The following is a 24,313-nucleotide window of genomic DNA, read 5'->3' on the forward strand; positions in this document are numbered from 1 at the left end:
TACACTGGGGCAGGTGACCTAAACGTTAACCACAGAGTTTGGTTTTAAGGAGCATTGTAAATGGGGTGAGAGAGAGTGATGAAGATATGTGAGGGAAATGTGGATGAAAAACTGCTGATGGTGGGTTGGAGGATGTGGGCATTGGAGGAAAGCCAGGGCTGAAGTTTGCAAACTTGGACTATTTTGGAGAGATGAAGACAAGAGGCATTCTTCCAACCTTACTCTCATGTAGATCCACTGACTCTCTTCAATGCACATAGCAGCTGTGCCTTCAGCATTCCAGGCTTTAGTCTGTGGAAAACTCTCCCTAAGGCACTCCTGTCTCACCATTTTTCCTGACCAACCTGTTCATTACCTCCCAGATATCCCCATCTTCCATTTTTGTCAGATATTTCAGTAATGTATCATAGAACTTGTTTCTATTAACTGCCTATATTGCGAGGAACCTGTGGCTGTAAATTTATATTTTTCCAGGCAAATCCTAACTGAATCAGCAATAAACCAGTCCTTATATCTGTAAATGTTTCACTTGACTATTTTCCAAAGAAATTTGTCTTTCTGTAATCAAGACAGGATACAGCCTACATGAAATTATTTTTTTCCCAGTAAACCACATGGGTTCCCTTTAAAACCATGAGAAAATCCTTGCGTAATCTCTAAAGTGTCTGAATGGTTCAATATCTTCCTGCTCTCTGCATAGCCCAAAAATATAGATATCCATATATATTTTCCCCAGCTCTTTGTTGTCTTTTGTATTGTAGAATGCCATCTGTTTTAAATAATGGAATCTTGTGGCTTTATTCCTTTTGTAAATCACAAGAAGTTTGCAGTCTTCCAGTCAGAAAAGACCATTTCAGGAAATATAAGTACAAGCTGAGTAGTTAAACTGAATCTTTCAGCAACGTTCCTCACTAATACAGACCCAAATGTCTTCTATCTTGAATGTAATTTGTGATTTGTTCTTGGTTTGAGATTTTCCTGTTTGCCTGAGGTGAGCAGACCAACGGGATTATATTTTACCTGGTTAGTGCTTCTATTGCATAGGCTAGGTACCCCAAAAATTGCCACTGATAATTCTGTTCTTTTAATCCTGAATGATTTCTGATTTCAGGGCACACACAAGAGTTTAATGGGAAATTCCAAAGCTCTGTCCACTGTGACTGCAATCATTGATGGTACTGGCTCCATTGGTAGGTGTTTGAACATCCCTGCTGCATTACACAACATAAGGCAACATATCACCATTACACCATATCACCGTGATTTGGAAACACCGGTGTTGGATTGGGGTGTACAAAGGTAAAAATCACACAACACCAGGTTATAGTCCAACAGGTTTATTTGGAAGCACTAGCTTTGGGAGCGCTGCTCCTTCATTGTCCACAACCACCTGATGAAGGAGCAGCGCTTCAAAAGCTAGTGCTTCCAAATAAACCTGTTGGGCTATAACCTGGTATTGTGTGATTTTTAACCATATCACCATTACACCATGTCACCATTACACCATGTCACCATTACACCATGTCACCATTACACCTTATCCTGTCATTACAAGGGAGGGCCTGGGCAATTCACTCAATCCACCCATTTTTTTCATGGACAGGTTGCGATGTGAAGAAGCATGATTGAAATGTATTAATTCATCTAGGAATGTCACCAAAGACCCAACTAAAGCTAATCACAGCACATATCAATCATACACTGATGATTATTTGTTTCATACTTCACATTGCTAGCTGATAACACAGACAATTAGTTAAACTAGATCCATTCAGCAGACTTCAGAACTATGACTACCACATATTTGGGTTAGGATTATCGCAGACTAAATACATGAGGGTTGTTTTTCACATGAGTTGAACTTAAAAGAGAAACGCTGACTTCATCACTGAAATGATAACAGCTGGTTACTGTAGATCTCTTGTGATTGTGAGGGAATAATTTGCTTGATCTCAACAATCGATACGGCACAAGTCAGGAGTGTAATGGAATACTCCCCACTTTCCTGAGTGGGTGAAACTCCAACAACACTCAAGAAGCTTGACACCATCCAGGACAAAGCAGCCCCCACTTGATTAGCTCCATATCCACAAGCATCCACGTCCTCCACCACTGGTGCTCAGTAGCAGCAGTGTGTACTATCTACAAGATGCACTGCGTAAATTCACCAACGATCCTCAGACGGCACCTTACAAATCCATGACCACTTCCATCTAGAAGGATAAGGGCAGCAGTTACATGGGAACACCTCTCCCTGCAAATTCCCCTCCAAGTCACTCACCATCCTGACTTGGAAATATATCACCGTTCCTTCACTGTCACTGGGTCAAAATCTCGGAATTCCCTCCCTAAGGGCATTGTGGGTCAGCCCCCAGCACATGGACCACAGCGGTTCAAGAAGGCAGATAGGACAGGAAATAAATGCTGGCCAGCCAGCAACGTCCACATCCAAAAAATGAATATTAAAAAAAACGATATGTATCAAATGTATCTGTCCATGCTATATTAGGAATGTGATCACTGCGCAGTCTTTGTGAAAACCAAGTCCCAGTTTCACACTGAGGGCATTCTCCATTGTATCATATTGCATCATGACTGTGCTGAATGGGATGGATTAGGAACAGGAAAAAAACCAAATTCCTGGAAAAGCTCAATGGGTCTGGCAGCGTGTGTGGAGAGAAATCAGAGTTAATGTTTCGGATCCAGTGTCCCTTCCTCAGAACTGATGGTAGCTGGGTTAAAGTTGGTTTTTATGCAGAATGTAGTTGGGCGTGAGGGTAAGGAGTGAACAATAGGTGGAGATAAAGCCCAAAGAGAGAGCACGATGGTTGGATAGACAAAGGAGCTGATAATGATCAGGCTGGGAGAATGAATAGCTGCTAATGGGACTACTGGTGGCTAACAATTAGTGGTGTGTAATGGCAGACCATGTGATAATAAGGCCTAGTGTGTGAGGGTTGGGGTAAGGGCCTGGGCGAAGGTGTCTCAAGCATGTTGAACTCAATATTGAGTCCAAGGCTGTAAAGTTCCCAAACAGAAAATGAGGTGTTGTTCTTCTAGCTCGAGCTGAGCTTCCCTGGAGCATTGTAGCAAGTCTGACACAGCAGTTGGCCAGGGAACAGGGTGGGGTGTTGAAGTGACAGACAACTAGAAGCTCAGGGTCTTTTTTTTACGAACTGCAAAGCAGTCTATGCTTCGTTTCCCCAATGTCGAGGAGACCACATTGTGAGCACCGAATGCAGTAGACTAGATTGTGAGAAGTTGCAGGTAAAGTGCTGCTTCACCTGGAAGATATGTTTGGGCCGTTGGGTACTGAGGAGGGAAATGGGCAGGTGTTACACCTTCAGAGGTTGCAGAGGAAGGTGCCCTGAAGCTATGGGGGGATGTGGGAGTGAAGGTGGAGTGGACCAGGGTTCTCCAGAGGTCCTTGTGGAAGTCTATGAGGAGAAAGTGAGGTCTGCAGATGCTGGAGATCAGAGCTGGAAATGTGTTGCTGGAAAAGCGCAGCAGGTCAGGCAGCATCCAGGGAACAGGAGAATCGACGTTTCGGGCATAAGCCCTTCTTCAGGAATGAGGAAAGTTTGTCCAGCAGGCTAAGATAAAAGGTAGGGAGGAGGGACTTGGGGGAGGGGCGTCGGAAATGTGATAGGTGGAAAGAGGTCAAGGTGAGGGTGAAAGGTCAGACGGGTGGGGGCGGAGAGGTCGGGAAGAAGATTGCAGGTTAGGAAGGCGGTGCTGAATTTGATGGATTTGACTGAGACAGGGTGGGGAGAGGGGAAATGAGGAAACTGGTGAAATCCGAGTTCATCCCTTGTGGTTGGAGGGTTCCTAGGCGGTTGTTGTAGGTACTGGTTGTCCTGGTTGGGTCCAAGTTTTGTTGGTCGGAACGTAGTCCGGAGTCCGTGTGGGATAAGTCGGTTCCGTAGGCAGGTGCTGAGGAAGGAGATGTGGCTGTGGTAGCGAGTCTGTTTGAGAATGTGGCTGAAGAGCTTCTGTGCAGAGGACAAGGGATGAACTCGGATTTCACCAGTTTCCTCATTTCCCCTCCCCCCACCTTGTCTCAGTCAAATCCATCGAATTCAGCACCGCCTTCCTAACCTGCAATCTTCTTCCCGACCTCTCCGCCCCCACCCGTCTGACCTTTCACCCTCACCTTGACCTCTTTCCACCTATCACATTTCCGACGCCCCTCCCCCAAGTCCCTCCTCCCTACCTTTTATCTTAGCCTGCTGGACAAACTTTCCTCATTCCTGAAGAAGGGCTTATGCCCGAAACGTCGATTCTCCTGTTCCCTGGATGCTGCCTGACCTGCTGCGCTTTTCCAGCAACACATTTCCAGCTCTGATCTCCAGCATCTGCAGAACTCACTTTCTCCTCAAAGATTTCAACCTACTGCGAATCCTCTTACAAGGATGCCTTCCTTGAAGAAGCTCTCTTCCTCTCTCTACAAAGACTTCAGTGAGTCCCTCTCTCACTGCACCCCCCAGGTCATCTCCTCTGCACAGAAGCTCTTCAGCCACATTCTCAAACAGACTCGCTACCACAGCCACATCTCCTTCCTCAGCACCTGCCTACGGAACCGACTTATCCCGCACGGACTCCGGACTACGTTCCGACCAACAAAACTTGGACCCAACCAGGACAACCAGTACCTACAACAACCGCCTAGGAACCCTCCAACCACAAGGGATGAACTCGGATTTCACCAGTTTCCTCATTTCCCCTCCCCCCACCCTGTCTCAGTCAAATCCATCGAATTCAGCACCGCCTTCCCAACCTGCAATCTTCTTCCCGACCTCTCCGTCCCCACCCCAGTCTGACCTTTCACCCTCACCTTGACCTCTTTCCACCTATCACATTTCCGACGCCCCTCCCCCAAGTCCCTCCTCCCTACCTTTTATCTTAGCCTGCTGGACAAACTTTCCTCATTCCTGAAGAAGGGCTTATGCCCGAAACGTCGATTCTCCTGTTCCCTGGATGCTGCCTGACCTGCTGCGCTTTTCCAGCAACACATTTCCAGCTTGTGGAAGTCTAACAAGGGAAGGGGAGGTGAAAAATGTCTGGTGGTGGCATCCCACTGGAGGTAGGGGAAATGGATGTGGATGCTGGTGGGAAGGTAGGTGAGGACTAGGTGGACCGTATCGCTGTTGTCGGAGAGGGGGTGAGGGCTGAAGAGTGGGAGATGGATCAGACCCAGCTAAGGGCCCTGTCAACTACGGTGCTGGCGAATCCTCGGTTGAGGAAGAAGGTGGACATTTCAGAGATCCCCTTATTGAAGGTGGCATCATCAGAATGGATGTGATGGAAACGAAGGAACTGGGGAAATGGAATAGAGTCTTTACAGGAAGCAGGGTGTAAGGATGTGTAGTCACAGTAACTGTGGTTGTAGTTTGGATTAAGAACAGGTCTTGCAGCTCAAAACTGACCATCCATGAGATGCTTTGGATGATTTTGATTCTTTTGGTTCCTTAACACAACCCCTCTCAGTTTTAAAATTGTTCTAGTTAGTATGTATTATTGTCCTCAGCACTTCTCTGCATCATATAAGGTCAGAAGTCATATGACACCAGGTTATAGTCCAACAGGTTTATTTGAATTCACAAGCTTTCCAAGCGCTGCTCCTTCATCAGGTCAACTATAACCTGGTATGGTGTGTCCACCCCAGTCCAACACAGGCACCTCCACATCATATCCAATAAAGCTGTCAATTTAATCACAGTTGCAGTACTTCTGAAATCCTGCTTCAGATCTCATTTCTGGCTACAATGTTTGGCATCTTTTGTGCCTATTCCCTTTTATTTAACATGCCACCTCCAATAGTGCAGCTGGTGTTACCTTTGGGACTGTAAATGTAAATATTTATCAGTGGCAACTAAACTTAATTTAGATTTTGCAAGTTAATGCCCATTACAAAATGCAACATGATCATGATAAAGATTGTCCATTTTTCCTGCTAGTATCTGCTGCTCCTGAGCCATCAAAGATCTTTGAGATAAATGTGTGTCAGTCCATAATTTTTGCAGTTTCCTATTGTTGTGCTGTCATGCTCAGGAGATTGACGGACTCTTGCTTTATCCTTCTTTCACCGACAGGTGCTGCTTTAGGACCTCTGTTAGCAGGGCTCATCTCTCCCACAGGGTGGAACAATGTTTTTTATATGCTGATGGTTGCAGATGCCTTTGCTTTTTTGGTGAGTAGAAATATGTTGTCCATTATCTCACTCTCAATAGCTAATCATCTTTTGTATGTTAGGCATGCGGAACCCTCCAAGCACTTTCCACAATTGCTAATACCTCCTGCTTATGCACCTCAATCCCACCTAGTCTAGTAGCCTGTATCTCAGTATTCTCCTTGACGACATTGTCTTTTTCCAGTGTGAATACTGATGAAAAATATTCATTTAGCGTTTCCCCATCTCCTCGGACTCCATGCACAACTTCCCACTTCTGTCCTTGATTGGCCCTAATCTTCCTCAAGTCATTCTTTTATTCTTGATATACCTATAGAAAGCTTTAGGGTTTTCCAGGAGCCTATCCACCAAAGACTTCTCATGTCCCCTCCTGGCTCTTCTTAGCTCTCTCTTTAGGTCCTTCCTGGCTAACCTGTAACTCTCAAGCACCCTAATTGAGCCATCTCATCTCATCCTAACATAAGCCTCTTTCTTCCTCTTGACAAGAGATTCAGCTTCTTTAATAAACCACGGTTCCCTCACTCGACCACTTTCTCCCTGCCTGACAGGTACATACTTATCAAGGACATGCAATAGCTGGTCCTTGAATAAACTCCACATTTCAATTGTGCCCATCCCCTGAAGTTTACTTCCCCATTCTCTGCATCCTAAATCTTGCCTAATCACATCATAATTACCTTTCCCCCAACTATAACTGTTGCCCTGCGATATAAACCTATCCCTTTCCATCGCTAAAGTGAACTTAACCGAATTGTGGTCACTATCACCAAAGTGCTCACCTACCTCCACATCTAATACCTGGCCAGGTTCATTACCCAGTACCAAATCCAATTCATTTTGGAGGAGGGGCCATTTTAACACAGAAAAAGCTCAGAAGCTTAACAGAAGACTAAGTAGGCTAAGTAATGTTTAGATATTAAGAGGCACTAAGAGGCCTGGAATCTAGACATTATAGTTAATAGCCATAAAGCACATTAACTGCTGCTGAAGGAGATATATCAGTTCCTTCAGAGACAGATTGGTGGCTGAAGTCTCTGGCCATCATCAGTTCAGTTTCACGGTTCAGGAGGCTCTTAACTGGCGGTCAAGGGACAGCTGCATCTGTGCTTCAGTGCAGATAGAGGAAAATCAGAGACACTCTGTATCTCTCAGAAGTAACCAGAGAGCTTGCTCAGATCTATAAGTCACTCATGAGGATGAATTGCAAATCCAGGACAAATGAGGTCAATTCAGCTCTTATTTCCTGAAGTTATTCATAGGCCTGGGGACACTGAGAATGGCTTACCACATTTGGCTAAGATCAATTTGTCAAAGGTTCACCCCAAGGAAGGCTCTAGAGAAGGGCAACAGAAAATGGAGTCAGTGTTGTCACCAGTAGCCGGTGTTCAGGGATGTTTCCAGTTGCTAAACCAAACAGCTCCCTACAAACTGAACAGACCTGAGCCAGTTGAACCAAGCTGTGAAAAGTCTCAGAAGCTTAACAGGAGACTAAATAGGTTAAGTAATGTTTAGGGCTTAAGAGGCACTAAGGATCCCATGACATTGACAGATGAAAACCTGGTGATGTTCACAAGGATTTTGGTTTTTGCTGAGGGTATGGAAAGTCCTGCTTCCTTGGCCATGCAGTTACTAGCAACTGCAATCAGCAAACTCAGAAAACAATTGCAGACTGATACAGGACTGCTGTCTGAAAGGTTGGCCAGTTTATAGTCTCAAAGATTTTATTCTCAAACAGCAATTCAGACAATGTCTGTACTTCAGAGCCCTGGACAATGTGTTTTTCCATAATGAAGGACTAAGCAAACCCAGAATTCTGCAGCTCGACGTCCTCCAACACTTCAGCTAAGAAGATTGGCTATCACCAAGTACCAGGCCAGAGCACAGAATTTGGTTTCTTGGTCATGGATCCCTAAAGCCATTGAGGAAATGATTTGTCACTCCATCACTATAGATCAAGCTGCAAAGACACCATTTATTCCCATCTAGATGATGGGAGTGCCTCCGAATGAATCTTTATACCTTCCAAGTTAAAATTTGCCTCATCATTGTTGATTATTATTTAAAATGAATCATAGTCTCAGCTACTGTTACTGCTGGGCTCAGGGGAGTCCTCACCACTCCATTCCAAACTTGATGACTGCTTTCAACACCAAAACCAGTGGCTTTATGCACATACATGTCTACCCAGATACCTGGAGGCTAATAGGAAGCCAGAAACAAGTGTCTAAACCAGAATGTCTTTGTAAGAATAGAATGTCTTTGTTAAGGTAACTCCATAGAATAGTGAACCTCCATCAGAACTCCTGGAAATTATGCATGCAGTTCCCAGTACTTCTGGTAGTCCCTCCATTCAACATCGAGTGAGAGAAAGACAACCACCATCATGCACTCCATATAATGCAAGATTTACCGTAGCTGCAGACACAGGAATCTATCTGGCTTTGTGACCTGAATCATGAGGGCTAGCAGTTATCAATAGGATGGCTGATGACCTACCATAGAGTCCGACAGCATGGAGACAGGCCCTCTGTCCCAAACTGGTCCATTCCGACCAAAATGTCCATTAACGCTAACCGCATTTCCCTGCACTTGACCCACATCCTTCTAATCCTTCTCTATTCATGTATTATTGGGTGGCACGGTGGCACAGTGTTAGCACTGCTGCCTCACAGCGCCAGAAACCCGGGTTCAATTCCCGCCTCAGGTGACTGTCTGTGTGGAGTTTGCACGTTCTCCCTGTGTCTGCATGGGTTTCCTCCGGGTGCTCCGGTTTCCTCCTACAGTCCAAAGATGTGCAGGTCAGGTGAATTGGCCATGTTAAATTGCCCGTAGTGTTAGGTAAGGGGTAAATGTAGGGTGGGTTACGCTTCGGCGGGTCGGTGTGGACTTGTTGGGCCGAAGGGCCTGTTTCCACACTGTAATGTAATGTAATCTAATCTAATCTAAAAAAATGTTGTTAATGTACCCACATCAACCACTTCAGCTGGCAGCTCATTGCATATGCATACCAAAGACTGAGTGCATTCACCCTATCCATGCCTCTCATGATCTTATACACTTTTGTAAGATGTCCCTGCAGTCTCCTACACTCTTTGAAGAAAAAGGTCCAAGCTTGTCCAACTTCTCCCTATATCCTTATATCAATGTTTTGGGCAAAAATGAAGGGCTTTTGCCCGAAACATCAATTCTCCTGCTCCTTGGCTGCTGCCTGACCTGCTGTGCGTTTCCAGCAACACACTCTCGACTCTAATCTCCAGCATCTGCAGTCCTCACTTTCGCCTATAACTCAGACTGTTGACTCCTGACAACATCCTGGTAAATTTCTTCTGCAGTCTTTCCAGTTTAATAACATCCTTCCTGTAGTAAGGTGACCAAAACTGAACACGATACTCCAAGTGCGGCCTCACCAGCGTCTTGTATAACTGCAACATAACTTCCCAACTTCTATACTCAATGCCCTGACTGATGAAGGCCAGTGTGCCAAAACTCTCCTTCACTGTCCTGTCTACCTGGGACTCCACTTTCAGACAACCATGCACCTAAACTCCAAGGCCCCTCTGTTCCACTACACTCCTTAAGGCCCTACCATTCACCATGAAACTCCTACTTTGAGTTGACTTTCCAAAATGCAACACCTCACACTTATCTATGTTAAACTCCATTTGTCATTTCTCAGCCCACTTCCCAAGCTGATCAAGGTCCTGCTGCAATTTCTGACAACCTTCCTCACTGTCCATGATACCACATATTTTAGTGTCATCAGCAAACCTACTAATCATACCTTGTACATTCACATCCAGATCATTGATATAGATAACAAACAGTAATGGGCCCAGCACCGACCCTTGAGGTACTCCACTAGTCACAGGCCTCCAGTCTGACAAACATCCTTCCACTATTACTCTCTGCTTCCTACCATCAAGCCAATTGTGGATCCAATTTGCCAGCTCACCCTGGATTCCATGTGATCTAACCTTCCAGGTCAGCCTACCATGTGGAACCTTATCAAAGGCCTTACTGAAATCTATATTGACTATGCCTACTGCCCTGCTCATAGAGTCATAGAGATGTATAGTATGGAAACAGACTCTTCGGTCCAACCCGTCCATGCCGACCAGATATCCCAACCCAATCTAGTCCCACCTGCCAGCACCCGGCCCATATCCCTCCAAACCCTTCCTATTCATATACCCATCCAAATGCCTCTTAAATGTTGCAATTGTACCAGCCTCCACCACTTCGTCTGGCAGCTCATTCCATGCACGTACCACCCTCTTTGTGAAAAAGTTGCCCCTTAGATCTCTTTTATATTTTTCCCCTCTCACCCTAAACCTATGCCCTCTAGTTCTGGACTCCCCAACCCCAGGGAAAAGGCTTTGTCTATTTATCCTATCCATGCCCCTCATAATTTTGTAAACCTCTATAAGGTCACCCCTCAGCCTTCAACGCTCCAGGGAAAACAGCCCCAGCCTGTTCAGCCTCTCCCTATAGCTCAAACCCTCCAACCCTGGCAACATCCTTGTAAATCTTTTCTGAACCCTTTCAAGTTTTGTAAATGACAAAAAGTAGAGGACCCAGCACCAGTCCTTGTGGCACTCCACTGGTCACAGGCCTCCAGTCTGAAAAACAACCCTCCACCACCACCCTCTGTCTTCTACCTTTGAGCCAGTTCTGTATCCAAATGGCTAGTTCTCCCTGTATTCTGTGAGATCTAACCTTGCTAATCAGTCTCCCATGGGGAACCTTGCCGAACGCCTTACTGAAGTCCATATGGATCACATCTACCGCTCTGCCCTCATCAATCCTCTTTGTTACTTCCTCAAAAAAACTCAATCAAGTTTGTGAGATATGATTTCCCACTCACAAAGTATGTTGACTATCCCTAATCAGTCCTTGCCTTTCCAAATACATGTACATCCTGTCCCTCAGGATTCCCTCCAACAACTTGCCCTCCACCGATGTCAGGCTCACTGGTCTATAGTTCCCTGGCTTGTCCTTACCGCCCTTCTTAAACAGTTCTCATCAACTTTCCTGGTCACTTCATCAAAGAACACTAACAAATTTGTGACTTCATGATCTCCAAAGCGCAAAGCCATGCTGATTATTCCTAATCAAACCCTGTCTTTCCAAATGCATGTATATCTTATCCCACAGAATCTTCTCAAGTAACTTACCCACCTCAGATGTTAAGCTGACTGAGTTATAGTTCCCAGGTTTTTCTCTGCATTCCTTCTTGAATAAGGACACAACATTCACTACCCACCAATCTTCCAGGACTCACCCGTGGCTAATGATGATGCAAAAATAACTGCCAGGGCCCACATAACTTCTTCCCTAACCTCTTGCAGTGTTCTTGGATCTATCCGGTCAGGATCTGGAAATTTATCCACCTTCATACATTCTAATACATCCAACACCTTCTCTGCTGTGATATGGACTGTCCCCAAGATATCACCACTAACTTCCCCAAGTTCCCAAGTCTTCATGTCTTTCTCTGTGGTAGACACAGAGGAGAAATACTCAAAGAGAACCTGGTCCATCTCCTGTGGGGATATCCATTTGAGGGGTCCTATTCTCTCTCTAGTTATTCTTTTTCTTTAATATACTTAAAGAACCTCTTTGGATTCACCCTAATCTTCTCAGTCAAGGCTATCTCGTGCCCCCTTTTTGCCTCCTGAATATCGTTCAGGAAGGAAACTGCCATGCTTACCTGTCTGACCTACATAATGACTCCAGACCCACAGCGACGGCATTGACTTTTAACTACCCTCTGAATTGACCCAGAAAGCCATTCAATTGTATCAATTACTACAAAGTCTCAACAAAGAAGTTACGCTGGACAGATTACCTGGCATCGGCCTAGGCACTGGAAATGACAACGGCCAAAACAGCCCTGTCGACCTCTCAAAATCGACCTTAATAATATCTGGGGTCAATGTCAAGATTGGGCAACAAGCTGACCTGTCTGTAAGGTATGATTCCATGAGTATCTCCCAGACACCAACATCGCCATCCTGAGCTGGACGGGTCCTAAAGGTCATAGCTGCTAGACTAGGTCTGAGGCAGGAGGTGAGGAAACCAACAAGAGGGAGAAACATACTCCACCTCATCCTTACCAACCTGCTGCACAAAGTCCTAGTTCCCATTGATGGAGCAATCTCCAGTTGTTGGCGATGACTCTGAAAGCCAATTGTTCTATTTCATCAGTAATATTAGAAATGTAAAATTCTGACGTAAGTGGTGTAAAATCTAAATACTCTGTGGAATTCTACTTCAATGCACTGGATTTATAGCAATGTAAAATAGAATGTTTTTCAGAATTGAAGTTTTATTTTTATTTCAGTTACTGATACGTCTTGTAATGAGGGAGCTTCGTTTTAAAGGGCCCAAGGCAGATCAGACTGAGTAAGTAACAACTGTTCTGATACTGAAGTAAAACTGTCATAAATGATGCTGAAGATGAAGAAATTTGGTGAATTCCTGCAGTGCATCTTGTAGATAGTACACACTGCTGCTACTGAGTGTCTGTGGTGGAGGGAGTGGATGTTTGTGGATGTGGTGCCAATCAAGTGGACTGCTTAGCTCTGGATGGTGTCAAGCCTCTTGAGTGTCGTTGGGTCTGTACCCATCGAGGCAAGTGGGGAGTATTCCATCACACTCCTGACTTGTGCCTTGTAGATGATGGACAGGCTCTGGGGAGTCAGATGGGGAATTACTTGAAGCAGGATGCCCAGCTCTTGGCTGGCTCTTGCAGCCACTGTGTTTATATGGTGAGTCCAGTTGAGTTTCTGGTCAATAGTAAGCCCCCAGGACACTGATAATGGGGGATTCAGTGATTGCGGCAGTTGAATTCTGTCTTGTTGCAGGTGGTCATTGCCTAGCTTTTATTTGCCGCGAATGTTACTAACCATTTGTAATCTGAACCAGCGCATTATCCATGTCTTGCTGCATTTGGATATGGACTACTTCAGTATCTGAGGACTCACTTATCAATCATTGGGCCTGCATTCAATAGAACTTAGAAGAACGAGGGGGTTGTGGAAACATATAAAATTCTGACAGGGCTCCTCCGTCTGGACCCAGGGATGATGTAATTTGAGATCCAGCAGAAGAGGTCACAGTGTCAGGGTATGCACGTGGCCATTTCATACTGAGATGAGACATTTCTTCACTGAGTGTGGTGAACATGTGGAATTCTCTACCACAGGAGACTGTGGAACCACGTCACTGAATATATTTAAGGAAGAAATGAATTTCCAGAAGGGAAAGGTGTCAAGGGTTGTGGCGTGTGAGTGGGAGTGTGACATCAGGATAGAGGATCAGCCATGCTCATGTTGAACGTTGGAAGGAGCTGGATTGGTTGAATGGTCTACCCCTGCTCATGTTTTCTGTGTTTCAAAACTATCAATAAGACCATAAGATATAGGAACAGAATTAGGCCATTCAGTCCGTCCAGTCTACTCCATCATTCAATCTCGGCTGATATGTTTCTCAACCCCTGCCTTCTCCCCATTCTCTGCCTTCTCCCCGTAACCCTTGATCCCCATGTTAATCAAGAACCTATCTATCTCTGTCTTAAGTACACTCAATGACTTGGTCTCCGCAGCCCTCTGTGGCAATGCATTGCAGATTCATCACCCTGTGGCTGAAGAAATTCCTCCTCATCTTGTCTTGTTCTAAAGGGACGACCCTTCACTCTGAGGCTGTGCCCTTGGGTCCTAGTCTCTCCTCCTGGTGGAGACATCTTCTCCACATCCACTCTATCCAAACCTCTCAGCAAACTGTAAATTTCAATCAGATTCCCATTCCTCCTAAACTCCATTGCACACAGTCCCAGAGTCCTCAGCTGCACATCACATGACAAACCCATTCGAAGGGCAGCCAGGGATGGGAAACAATGACAGCCTGCAATTCCTACATCCCAGAAAAGAGCAGAGAAATGCAGTGTTAGATTATTATGGGGTATATTGAAATTCTTGGGCATATCAATATAAAAAAAAGATCTTGTTGAGTGTTTTGAAAAATGGTGGATGCAGGTACAATACACTTTTTAAAAGACATTTAGGTAAGTACATGAATAGGAAAGTTTTGGAAGAATATGGACCAGGAGCAGGCAGGCGGGATTAGTTTAGTTTGGGATTGTGTTCGGCATGGACTTGTTGGACCGAAGGATCTGTTTGCATGCTGTGTGACTCCATGGCCTTCCCCTGTACGTCCATCTGCTCAATTTATTTGAATAGTTTCTCAATCCAGTTGCTCCACAAGCTTCTCATTCGAATGAGTTTCTGTAACGTCATCCACAATGGAGACCAGTATCCTCCCCCCTGCCCCCACCCTCCCACCACCACCACAATAGAGAGCAAACCTCCAACCCCCCAATAATGGAGACCAACCTCCCCATGCTGTAATTTACCTTCTAAAAAATAATGAAGTTGTAGAGTCATAGAGATGTACAGCATGGAAACAGATCCTTCGGTCCAACCCGTCCAGCTGACGAGATATCCTAACTTAATCTAGTCCCAATTGCCCAGCACTTGGCCCATATCCCTTCCTATTCATGTGGAAGATGCCTTTTAAATGCTGTAATTGTACCAGCCTCCACCACGGCGGCACGGTGGTACAGTGGTTAGCACTGCTGCCTCGCAGCGTCAGAGACCCGGGTTCAATTCCCGCCTCAGGCGACTGACTGTGTGGAGTTTGCACGTTCTCCCCGTGTCTGCGTGGGTTTCCTCCGGGTGCTCCGGTTTCCTCCCACAGTCACAAAGATGTGCAGGTCAGGTGAATTGGCCATGCTAAATTGCCCGTAGTGTTAGGTAAGGGGTAAATGTAGGGGTATGGGTGGGTTACGCTTCGGCGGGTCGGTGTGGACTTGTTGGGCCGAAGGGCCTGTTTCCACACTGTAAGTAATCTAATCTAATCTAATCACTTCCTCTGGCAGCTCATTTCACACATGCACCACCCTCTGTTTGAAAAGGTTGCCCCCAGGTCTGTTTTTAATCTTTCCCCTCTCACCCTAAACCTATGCCCTCTAGTTCTGGACTCCCCACCCCAGGGAAAAGACTTTGCCCCGATCCATGCCCCTCATGATTTTTTTAAACCTCTATAATGTCACCCCTCAGCCTCTGCCGCTCCAGGGAAAACAGCCCCAGCCTGTTCAGCTTCTCCCTATAGCTCAAATCCTCCAACCCTGGCAACATCCTTGTAAAACTTTTCTGAACCCTTTCAAGTTTCACAACATCTTTCCGATAGGAAGGAGACCAGAACTGCTCACAATATTCCAAAAGTGGCCTAACCAATGTCCTGTATAGCCGCAACATGACCTCCCAACACCTGTACTCAATACTCTGACCAATACAGGAAAGCATGCCAAACACCTTAGCACTGCTGCCTCACAGCACCAGAGACCCGGGTTCAATTCCCGCCTCAGGCGACTGACTGTGTGGAGTTTGCACGTTCTCCCCGTGTCTGCGTGGGTTTCCTCTGGGTGCTCCGGTTTCCTCCCACAGTCCAAAGATGTGCAGGTCAGGTGAATTGGCCATGCTAAATTGCCCGTAGTGTTAGGTAAGGGGTAAATGTAGGGGTATGGGTGGGTTACGCTTCGGCGGGGCGGTGTGGACTTGCTGGGCCGAAGGGCCTGTTGCCACACTGTAAGTAATCTAATCTAATCTAATCTAATTTTTAAAAAAAAACCTTCTTCACTATCCTATCTACCTGCGACTCCACTTTCAAGGAGCTATGAACCTGCACTCCAAGGTCTCTTTGTTCAGCAGAACTCCCCAGTACCTTATCATTAAGTGTATAAGTCCTGATCTGATTTGATTTTCCAAAATGCAGCACCTCGCATTTATCTGAATTAAACTCCATCTGCCACTTCTCAGCCCACTGGCCCATCTGATCAAGATCCCTTATACTTTGAGGCAACCTTCTTAGCTGTCCACTATACCTCCAATTTTGGGGTCATCTGCCTCTTATATCTCTTATGCTCGCATCCAAATCATTTATATAAATGACAAAAAAGTAGAGGACCCAGCACCAATCCTTGTGGCACTCCACTTGTCACAGGCCTCCAGTCTGAAAAACAACCCTCCACCACCATCGTCTGTCTTCTACCTTTGAGCCAGTTCTGTATCCAAATGGCTAGTTCTCCCTGTATTCCATGAGATCTAACCTTGCTAATCAGTCTCCCATGGGGAACCTTGTCGAACGCCTTACTGAAGTCCATATAGATCACATCTACCGCTCTGCCCTCAGCAATCCTCTTTGTTACTTCTTCAAAAAACTCAATCAAATTCGTGAGACGATTTCCCACCCACAAAGCCATGTTGACTCTCCCTAATGAGTCCTTGCCTTTCCAAATACATATAAATCCTGTCCCTCAGGATTCCCTCCAACAACTTGCTCACCACCACTTGCTCACTGGTCTATAGTTCCCTGGCTTTTCCTTACCACCTTTCTTAAATAGTGGCACCACATTAGCCGGCCTCCAGTCTTCCAGCACCTCACCTGTGACTATCGATGATACAAATATCTCAGCAAGGTACCCAGCAATCATTTCCCTAGCTTCCCACAGAGTTCTAGGATACACCTGATCAGGTCTTTGGGATTTATCCACCTTTATTAAGACATTTTAAAACACTAAGACATTTTAAGACATCCAGCAACATCTCCTATAATATGGACGTTTTTCAAGGTGTCACCATCTATTTCCCCACCTTCTATGTCTTCCATGTCCTTCTCCACAGTAAACACTTATGCAAAATATTTGTTTAGTATCTCCTCCATTTTCTGTGGCTCCACACAAAGGCCGCCTTGCTGATCTTTGAGGGGCCCTATTCCCTCCCTAGTTACCCTTTTGTCCTTAATGTATTTATCAAACCCCGTTGGATTCTCCTTAACTCTATTTGCCAAAGCTATCCCATGTCCCCTTTTTGCCCTCCTGATTTCCCTCTTAAGTATACTCCAACCGCCTTTATACTCTTCTAAGGATTCACTCGATCCTATCTGTACCTGACATATACTTCCTTCTTTTTCTTAACCAAAACCTCAATTTCTCTAGTCATGCAGCATTCCCTACACCTACCAGCCTTCCCTTTCATCCTAACAGGAATATACTGTCTCTGGACTCTCATTATCCCATTTTTGAAGGTTTCCCATTTTCCAACTGTCCATTTACCTGCAAACATCTGCCCACAAGCAATTTTTGAAAGATCTTGCCTAATACCATCAAAATTGGTCTTTCTCCAATTTAGAACTTCAACTTTTCGATCTGGTCTATCCTTTTCCATCACTATTTTAAAACTAATAGAATTATAGTCACTGGCCCCAAAGTGCTCCCCCACTGACTCCTCAGTCACTTTCCCTGCCTTATTTCCCAAAAGCGGTCAAGTTTTGCGGCTTCTCCCTTTTTCTGGAAGACAGGTCAGTATGAGTGATACAAGTTTGAGGTGTGTGCAGGAGCAGAGGGACACATGAATGATTCTCTGATGGTGACCAGGCAAATTGAAATAGTTGTTGAGAAGGCAGATAAGATCCATGGATTTATAGTTAGAAGCATAGGGTATAAAGGCAAGGAGATGATGCTACACCTGTTCAAATCATTGGTCCTACCACATTTGGAGTATTGTGTTCAATTTTGGGCACCTTCTTTAAGGAAGGATGTTAAAGCCTTGGAGAGAGTACAAAGGAGATTTATTAGAATGATACCAGGAATGAGGAATTTTAGACACAAGGAAATATGAGAGAAGTTGAAACAAAGAAGGTTAAAAGGTGACCTTGTTGAGGTGTTCAAAATTATGAACCGTTCTGACAGGGTAAAGAAGGATATTTTGTTTCCACTAGTTTGTATGTCAGTAATTCGAAGTCATGATTTCAAGATTGTCAACGAGAGAGCTAGGAGTGAGGTGAGGAGAAACTCCTTTACTCAGAGAGTTGTTGGGATTTGGAACACACTGCCTGGGGGAGAGGTGAATTCCATTGGAGGTTTCAAAACAGCTGGATAATTATTTGAAGACGATGAATATACAGGACTTTGGAGATAGGTCTGGAAAATGGGACGAACTGGGTAACTCTTTTGGGAGCCAGTACTGACACGATGGGTCGAACGGTCTCCTTTACTATAAAATTCTATGATTGTTCTCTGTGATTAAAGTCTGGGATAAATCAAATCGATGTAGGGTTAGAACAGGAATGAGATTACTGTCATGTGAAGGATAAACATCAACACCAAATGCATCCTTGTTAGAATTTCTCTCTGATTCTAGAATGGATCGTTTCTGTTGGATCTCACTACTCTGTTATGGACAAGCTGATAGAGGCTGTTCAGTGCATAATGCACACTCCAGCCTCTAAAAGAGCTGTCTAATTAGTCCCACACCCCTGCTTTTTACCGTCAGACCTTCCAACTTCTCCCCTTCAGGTATTGCTCCAGATCCCTTATGAATCTTTGCCTTGAAGCTGCTCACATTCTCCTTTGCAGATCACAGCGTGATGTAATGTTCCCAGCTGATGTTATTACTAGACAGATCCCAGACTGAAGTCTAGCTTGATTGATCGTGTTTTGTTTTGTTTTAAACAAAGTGGTCTCTCAGTAAGATATAAGGATTAGAGATGGTGGTTTAACTTGAGCAAGGGGAGAGGTTGAGAAGGCAGGTCCTTCATGATAACTTCAGCTGCTGCAGGAATTGAACTCACTGTTGACATCACTGTAATTCACAAACTAGCCGTTCAGCCAACTGAGCTACCGAATCCCCAGTCTCTCCATGAAATATAAGGAGTCAATGTTGCAGATTTGGTTTCAGCAATAAAAGAGAATCATACAATCCGGAATCTTGCTAATTTCCTTGCATCAAAGGAGTTTGTTTTTAACAATTCTAAACTTTTTTCAGGAGTAACTGCTTCACACATCCAGCCTCAGTCACGAACGCTGTGGAACTGCCCCAGTTAGAACTGGAGAAAACACATTCTTTTTCCAAAATATGGGTGTTACACGTAATTAAAAGAAAAACAAAATGAATTTTTGATTCTGAACTGGACATAATGCACAATCTTGCGTACATGTTCCCAATGTGAACAAAAGCTCATTACTCTGCAGGAAGACTTCTGCACTCAATATGTTTTTCTTAAATGCAGAAGTACTTGCAAGTTAACCATTAAACCTCTTCAGACACACACAAACCCAGTTCACATTCAAAATCCTAGCTCAAGTAAACGATGACATTTCTATAAATCTTACGTCACAAGGTACCTCCATCCTGCTCCGGTGCCTTAACCGCTCATCTTCCAGCCATGTCCCTCTGGTCACTTAATCTCCTGGTGTGTTACTCCACAAAACACCACACCATTTACAGCACCTCAATTAAACCTCACTCCACTGCTTAGGCTCCTCAGACTGCAGGCTCCAGAAAAATGGAAGCAGCAGATCAAAGTGCTAATTTTAGAGAGAAGTCTGCTTTTAAAACATGGCAGGAGTTAGAAAGACAATGAGAATGGATGGAATAAGATACAACCAGTTAGCGTGCTGACATCTGTATGAGAGAGAGGTTATAAAATAAGTAGTTCTGCAAGTGAGTTTAGCCCTCTTCAGCTTTTGATACATTGAGCCAGTAAATGTTCTCATTCCTTGTGTTGTCACTCATTTAAATATCCCAATGCATTCCTGGCTGGTCTCTCTCACCTTTCACCCCTCCCTCTCTATTTTACCCTGTCCAGTACCCTGCACCATTCCCTCTCTCTGTAACCTCCTCCAGCCCCTACACCTTTCCATATCTCTGTAACCCTCTTCAGTCCCTCCACCCCTCCTACCTCTGTAACCTCCTTTAAACCCTATTCCTCTCCCTATCTCTGTCACCTCCTCCAACACTCCGCCCCCCTCTATCTCTGTCACCTCCACCAGCCCCTACAACCCCTCCCTATCTCTGTAATATCTTCCAACCCCCATATCCCTCCCTATCTTAGTGGGTGGCACGGTGGCACAGTGGTTAGCACTGCTGCCTCACAGCGCCAGAGACCCGGGTTCAATTCCCGCCTCAGGCGACTGACTATGTGGAGTTTGCACGTTCTCCCTGTGTCTGTGTGGGTTTTCTCCGGGTGCTCCGGTTTCCTCCCACAATCCAAAGATGTGCAGGTCAGGTGAATTGGCCATGCTAAATTGCCCGTAGTGTTAGGTAAGGGGTAAATGTAGGGGTATGGGTGGGTTGCGCTTCGGCGGGACGGTGTGGACTTGTTGGGCCGAAGGGCCTGGTTCCACACTGTAAGTAATCTAATCTAATCTCTGTAACCTACTCTAACCCCTATTTTCCTCCCTATCTCTGTAACCTCCTCTAACTCCTCCCCTTCCCTATCTCTGTCATCGAGCCCCTACACCCCCTCCCTATCTCTGTCAACTCCTCCATATCCACACCCCTTCCCTACCTCTGTCAACTCCTCCATCCCTACACCCCCTCCCTACCTCTGTCAACTCCTCCATCCCGTACACTCCCTCCCTACCTCTGTCAACTCCTCCATCCGCTACACCCCCTCCCTATCTCTGTAACTTCCTCTAACTCCTCCATCCCTCCCTATCTCTGTGACATCCTCCAGCCCATACACCCTCTCTCTATCTCTGTAATGTCCTCCAGCCCATACACCCTCTCCCTATCTCTGTGACATCCTCCAGCCCATACACCCTCTCCCTATCTCTGTAACATCCTTCAGGCCCTACACCTCTCCCTATCTCTGTCAACCTCTCCAGCCTGTACATCCCTCCCTATCTCTGATGTCCTCCAATGCCTACATCTCTCCTATCTCTGTAACCTCCTCTGACCCCTATACCCCTCCCTATCTCTGTATCCTCCTCTAACCCCTATACTTCTCCTTATTTCTGTCACCTCGTCATTAATTCTAGTTCAATTAAGCATCGTGACCTCAGTGACTCTTTGACCTTTCCTTTTGCTTTCATCTCCAACAAGATTTACTGGCCGTGATTGATGTTGCAGTAAAATGCACAGTAAATACTTGGAAAATGCAACTTTCAAGGAACCTCAGTTTCCAACAATGTTCCTGTGAAGTACTTTGGGACATCTCATTATGAAAAAGCTGCTATAAACAAGTTGTCTCATTTTGTGAGAATCTCGTTTCAGTTGCCATGGTTCCTGTAGGAGGTGTTTTATGCTATCATGAGGTAATTGTGTTGTCATATAACTTCTGACTTCACTTATTTTGAAATAATATTATAGGTTCAATTTATCTATCCCTTTTAATATGTTAATTAGCTGCTTCAGTTGTTAGTGGAGGTGGGTGTAGCCAGGGAAGTGAAGTCAGGCCGCAATCCCATCAGTGATAGTCTTCCTGAATGGTGGAGTAGATTCAAGTGGGCTGAATGGTCTACTCTTGCTTCCCTTTCATAACTTCATGAGTACCCTTTAGCAATTGCCCTTCTAGATTGTAAAGCTTCAGCTTCTCTAGCTGAACTTTTCTCATTTCTTTGCAACTTTGCTTTGTCAGAGAGCCTTGGTCCAGTTCACTCTGCAGACTAGGATTATTGTAGTGGCAGGGTTGGCTGGTGGTTGGATTTATTTATGCAGTTCTGAAGCTTGCGTTTTGACTAACTAGTGTTTTTTCTATTTGTTTACTTTCCTCCAACCCACATGATTCCTCGGTCCCACCTACAGGTTGAAGGAGCACTGACACTCATATCTCAACGACACATTTCAAATCTCAGCCATTGGGTTTCTCGTATCCATGTCCCGCAGTGCTATGGAAGAAGCATATTTGCACAACAGAGGAGACAGGAAGTGGAAATGTGGACCCTGTGCCTAGACTGCAGTCTGCAGCATCTAGGGCTCATTTTCCAATCTCCAGACTGTCTATGCTTTAAATTCAATACTTTTGAACCAAACAATCTGGACCATTTCTTGTCTGAGCCTAATTCAGCGTGCCTTATTTCATTTATTTATGGAGACAATGGGTGCCTTTTTTAAATATTTACAAAGTGATTTGCTTATTTCTGATACAAATGGTGTTAATGTGGCTGATGTTGAGTAAAGATATATTTATTTTGAGCACTTTGGATTCTGTGGAATTTAGTAGACATGTCAATTTTAAATCTCTGCTTGTCAGGAGCTTATAGAATGCCCACCAATAACCTGGTAAAGTACACCATGAGGCTTGCCCAGTGAGTGAAGGAGCTTATACTGTAGAGTAACCATTTTATGTCCAAGAACTGAATGCCCTCAGATACTGAAGCTGAACCTTTTCCCTTAGTTGGGCTAACAGAATGGGCTGACATTTTCCACCATTTCCAAATGAAAGCATTAATATTTGGGTTGGATCTGTAACTTTGGAAATCTCAGCAGGTGAAATGGAACGGTCTCTTATTTACCCACAACAAAATCAGAAGTTGCTGGAAAAGCTCAGCAGTCTGCCTGCATCAGTGGAGAACAATCAGAGTTAACATTCTGGGTCCAGTGAAGGTTCTGAAGAAGGGTTACTGGACTAGAAATGTTAAATCTGCTTTCTCTCCACAGATGCCATCAGACCTGCTAAGCTTTTCCAGCAACTTGGTTATGTTTCTGATTTCTAGCATCTGCAGCTCTTTTGTTTTTTCCCCTCTTTACCCACCTTCCTGAAGCACTGAATCACCCTTCCAGCTCTAGAATCGTTCTCACCAATGAGATTTAGCCTTGTTTGCTTTTTGATCTTGAGACCTCCAGTGTATATCTGCTGTTAACAGGTTCACTTTTGCAATGAGAATGGCATTTCACACAGAATACAGAAGAGATTCTGAGAGCAGATGAAAGTTAGAGATTATTGACTCTGTAATTGAAAGGGTAGCTGCAGCAGAGAGGATCAAGTAGCTATCCATGATTATTCAAGCACAGATACAATGCAAATTATATTTGTTGTGTGAACGAGAGCTGTCACACATGCTCAATCCCTTTGACATTTCTGGAAGATCAAATTAGAATTCTAAATGTTTTATAACATTTTTTACAAAACTTTCAGCTCAGTTGCCTCTGTTAAAGGTGGCTGTGTCTCAATTGTAAGTATGTGTTGGTAAATTTCTATTAGTAACTGCCCCAGCTTGGGATGCACATTGAATCTGGGAGATGTGTAGGATTCTGGATGTGACGAGATAAATGCACAGATTAGCAAAGAGGGAGGATGTGAATGTTTGAGAGAAAATTAACGTAACGCAAGTCTGATATTATTGGAGGAACAGAAAGTAATGTTTGAAAAAGCACTACAAGTAAACATTCCATTTCAGACATGATGAAAGTTGCAAAAAATTAAAGGAATGAAATTGATTGAGGAATGAACATTGACTTGAGACAATGGGAGAACACATTTCTTTCCAGCATTATGATGAGAATAGGTCTCACTGGACGGGCTATTCTCAGGTTCACTCTTACTCTCACTGGATACCTGATGTGGAGGGGCCAGTGTTGGACCAGGGTGGACAAAGTCAGACTCACATGACACCAGATTATAGTCCAACAGGCTTATTTGAAATCACAAGCTTTCAGAGCGCAGTTCCTTCAGGATTTCACCAGATGAAGAAGCAGCGCTCCAACATCTCATGATTTCAAATAAACCTGTTGGGCTATAATCTGGTGCCATGCGACGTCTGACTTTCTCACTGGAGAGGTTACTTTCAGATTCACTGTCACTGGGCAGGTTATTCTCACTGTCACTGGGCAGATTATTCTCACTGTCACTGAGCAGGTTATTCTCACTGTCACTGGGCAGGTTATTCTCACTGTCACTGGGCAGGTTATTCTCACTGTCACTGGGCAGGTTATTCTCACTGTCACTGGGCAGGTTATTCTCAGATTCACTGAGCAGGTTATTCTCACTGTCACTGAGCAGGTTATTCTCACTGTCACTGGGCAGGTTATTCTCACTGTCACTGGGCAGGTTATTCTCACTGTCACTGGGCAGGTTATTCTCACTGTCACTGGGCAGGTTATTCTCACTGTCACTGAGCAGGTTATTCTCACTGTCACTGGGCAGGTTATTCTCACTGTCACTGGGCAGGTTATTCTCAGATTCACTGGGCAGGTTATTCTCACTGTCACTGGGCAGGTTATTCTCACTGTCACTGGGCAGGTTATTCTCAGATTCACTGGGCAGGTTATTCTCACTGTC

The 24,313-nt window shown here is 44.8% G+C and overlaps 1 protein-coding gene across 2 annotated transcripts in view; it reads left to right on the top strand.

The window, feature by feature from the left end:
• Positions 1-22,230, top strand: part of LOC122555435 (glucose-6-phosphate exchanger SLC37A1) — a 111,791-nt gene extending 89,561 nt beyond the window's left edge. The window contains exons 17-20 of one of the 2 annotated variants that reach the window (XM_087992435.1): positions 1,112-1,190; positions 6,093-6,190; positions 12,534-12,595; positions 21,838-22,230. In XM_087992435.1, coding sequence (XP_087848561.1) covers positions 1,112-1,190; positions 6,093-6,190; positions 12,534-12,595; positions 21,838-21,853 — 255 coding nt within the window. In that variant the 3' untranslated portion in view covers positions 21,854-22,230. Of the gene's footprint in view, positions 1-1,111; positions 1,191-6,092; positions 6,191-12,533; positions 12,596-21,837 lie in introns of those variants that run through there. The other variant, XR_015758774.1, reaches the window with a different exon arrangement.
• The last annotated feature ends 2,083 nt before the right edge of the window (positions 22,231-24,313 follow it).

Source organism: Chiloscyllium plagiosum, unplaced genomic scaffold (assembly GCF_037043375.1).
Source record: "Chiloscyllium plagiosum isolate Xiang-an unplaced genomic scaffold, Cpla_swu_hap1 HiC_scaffold_12, whole genome shotgun sequence".
Classification (NCBI taxonomy): Eukaryota; Metazoa; Chordata; class Chondrichthyes; order Orectolobiformes; family Hemiscylliidae; genus Chiloscyllium; species Chiloscyllium plagiosum.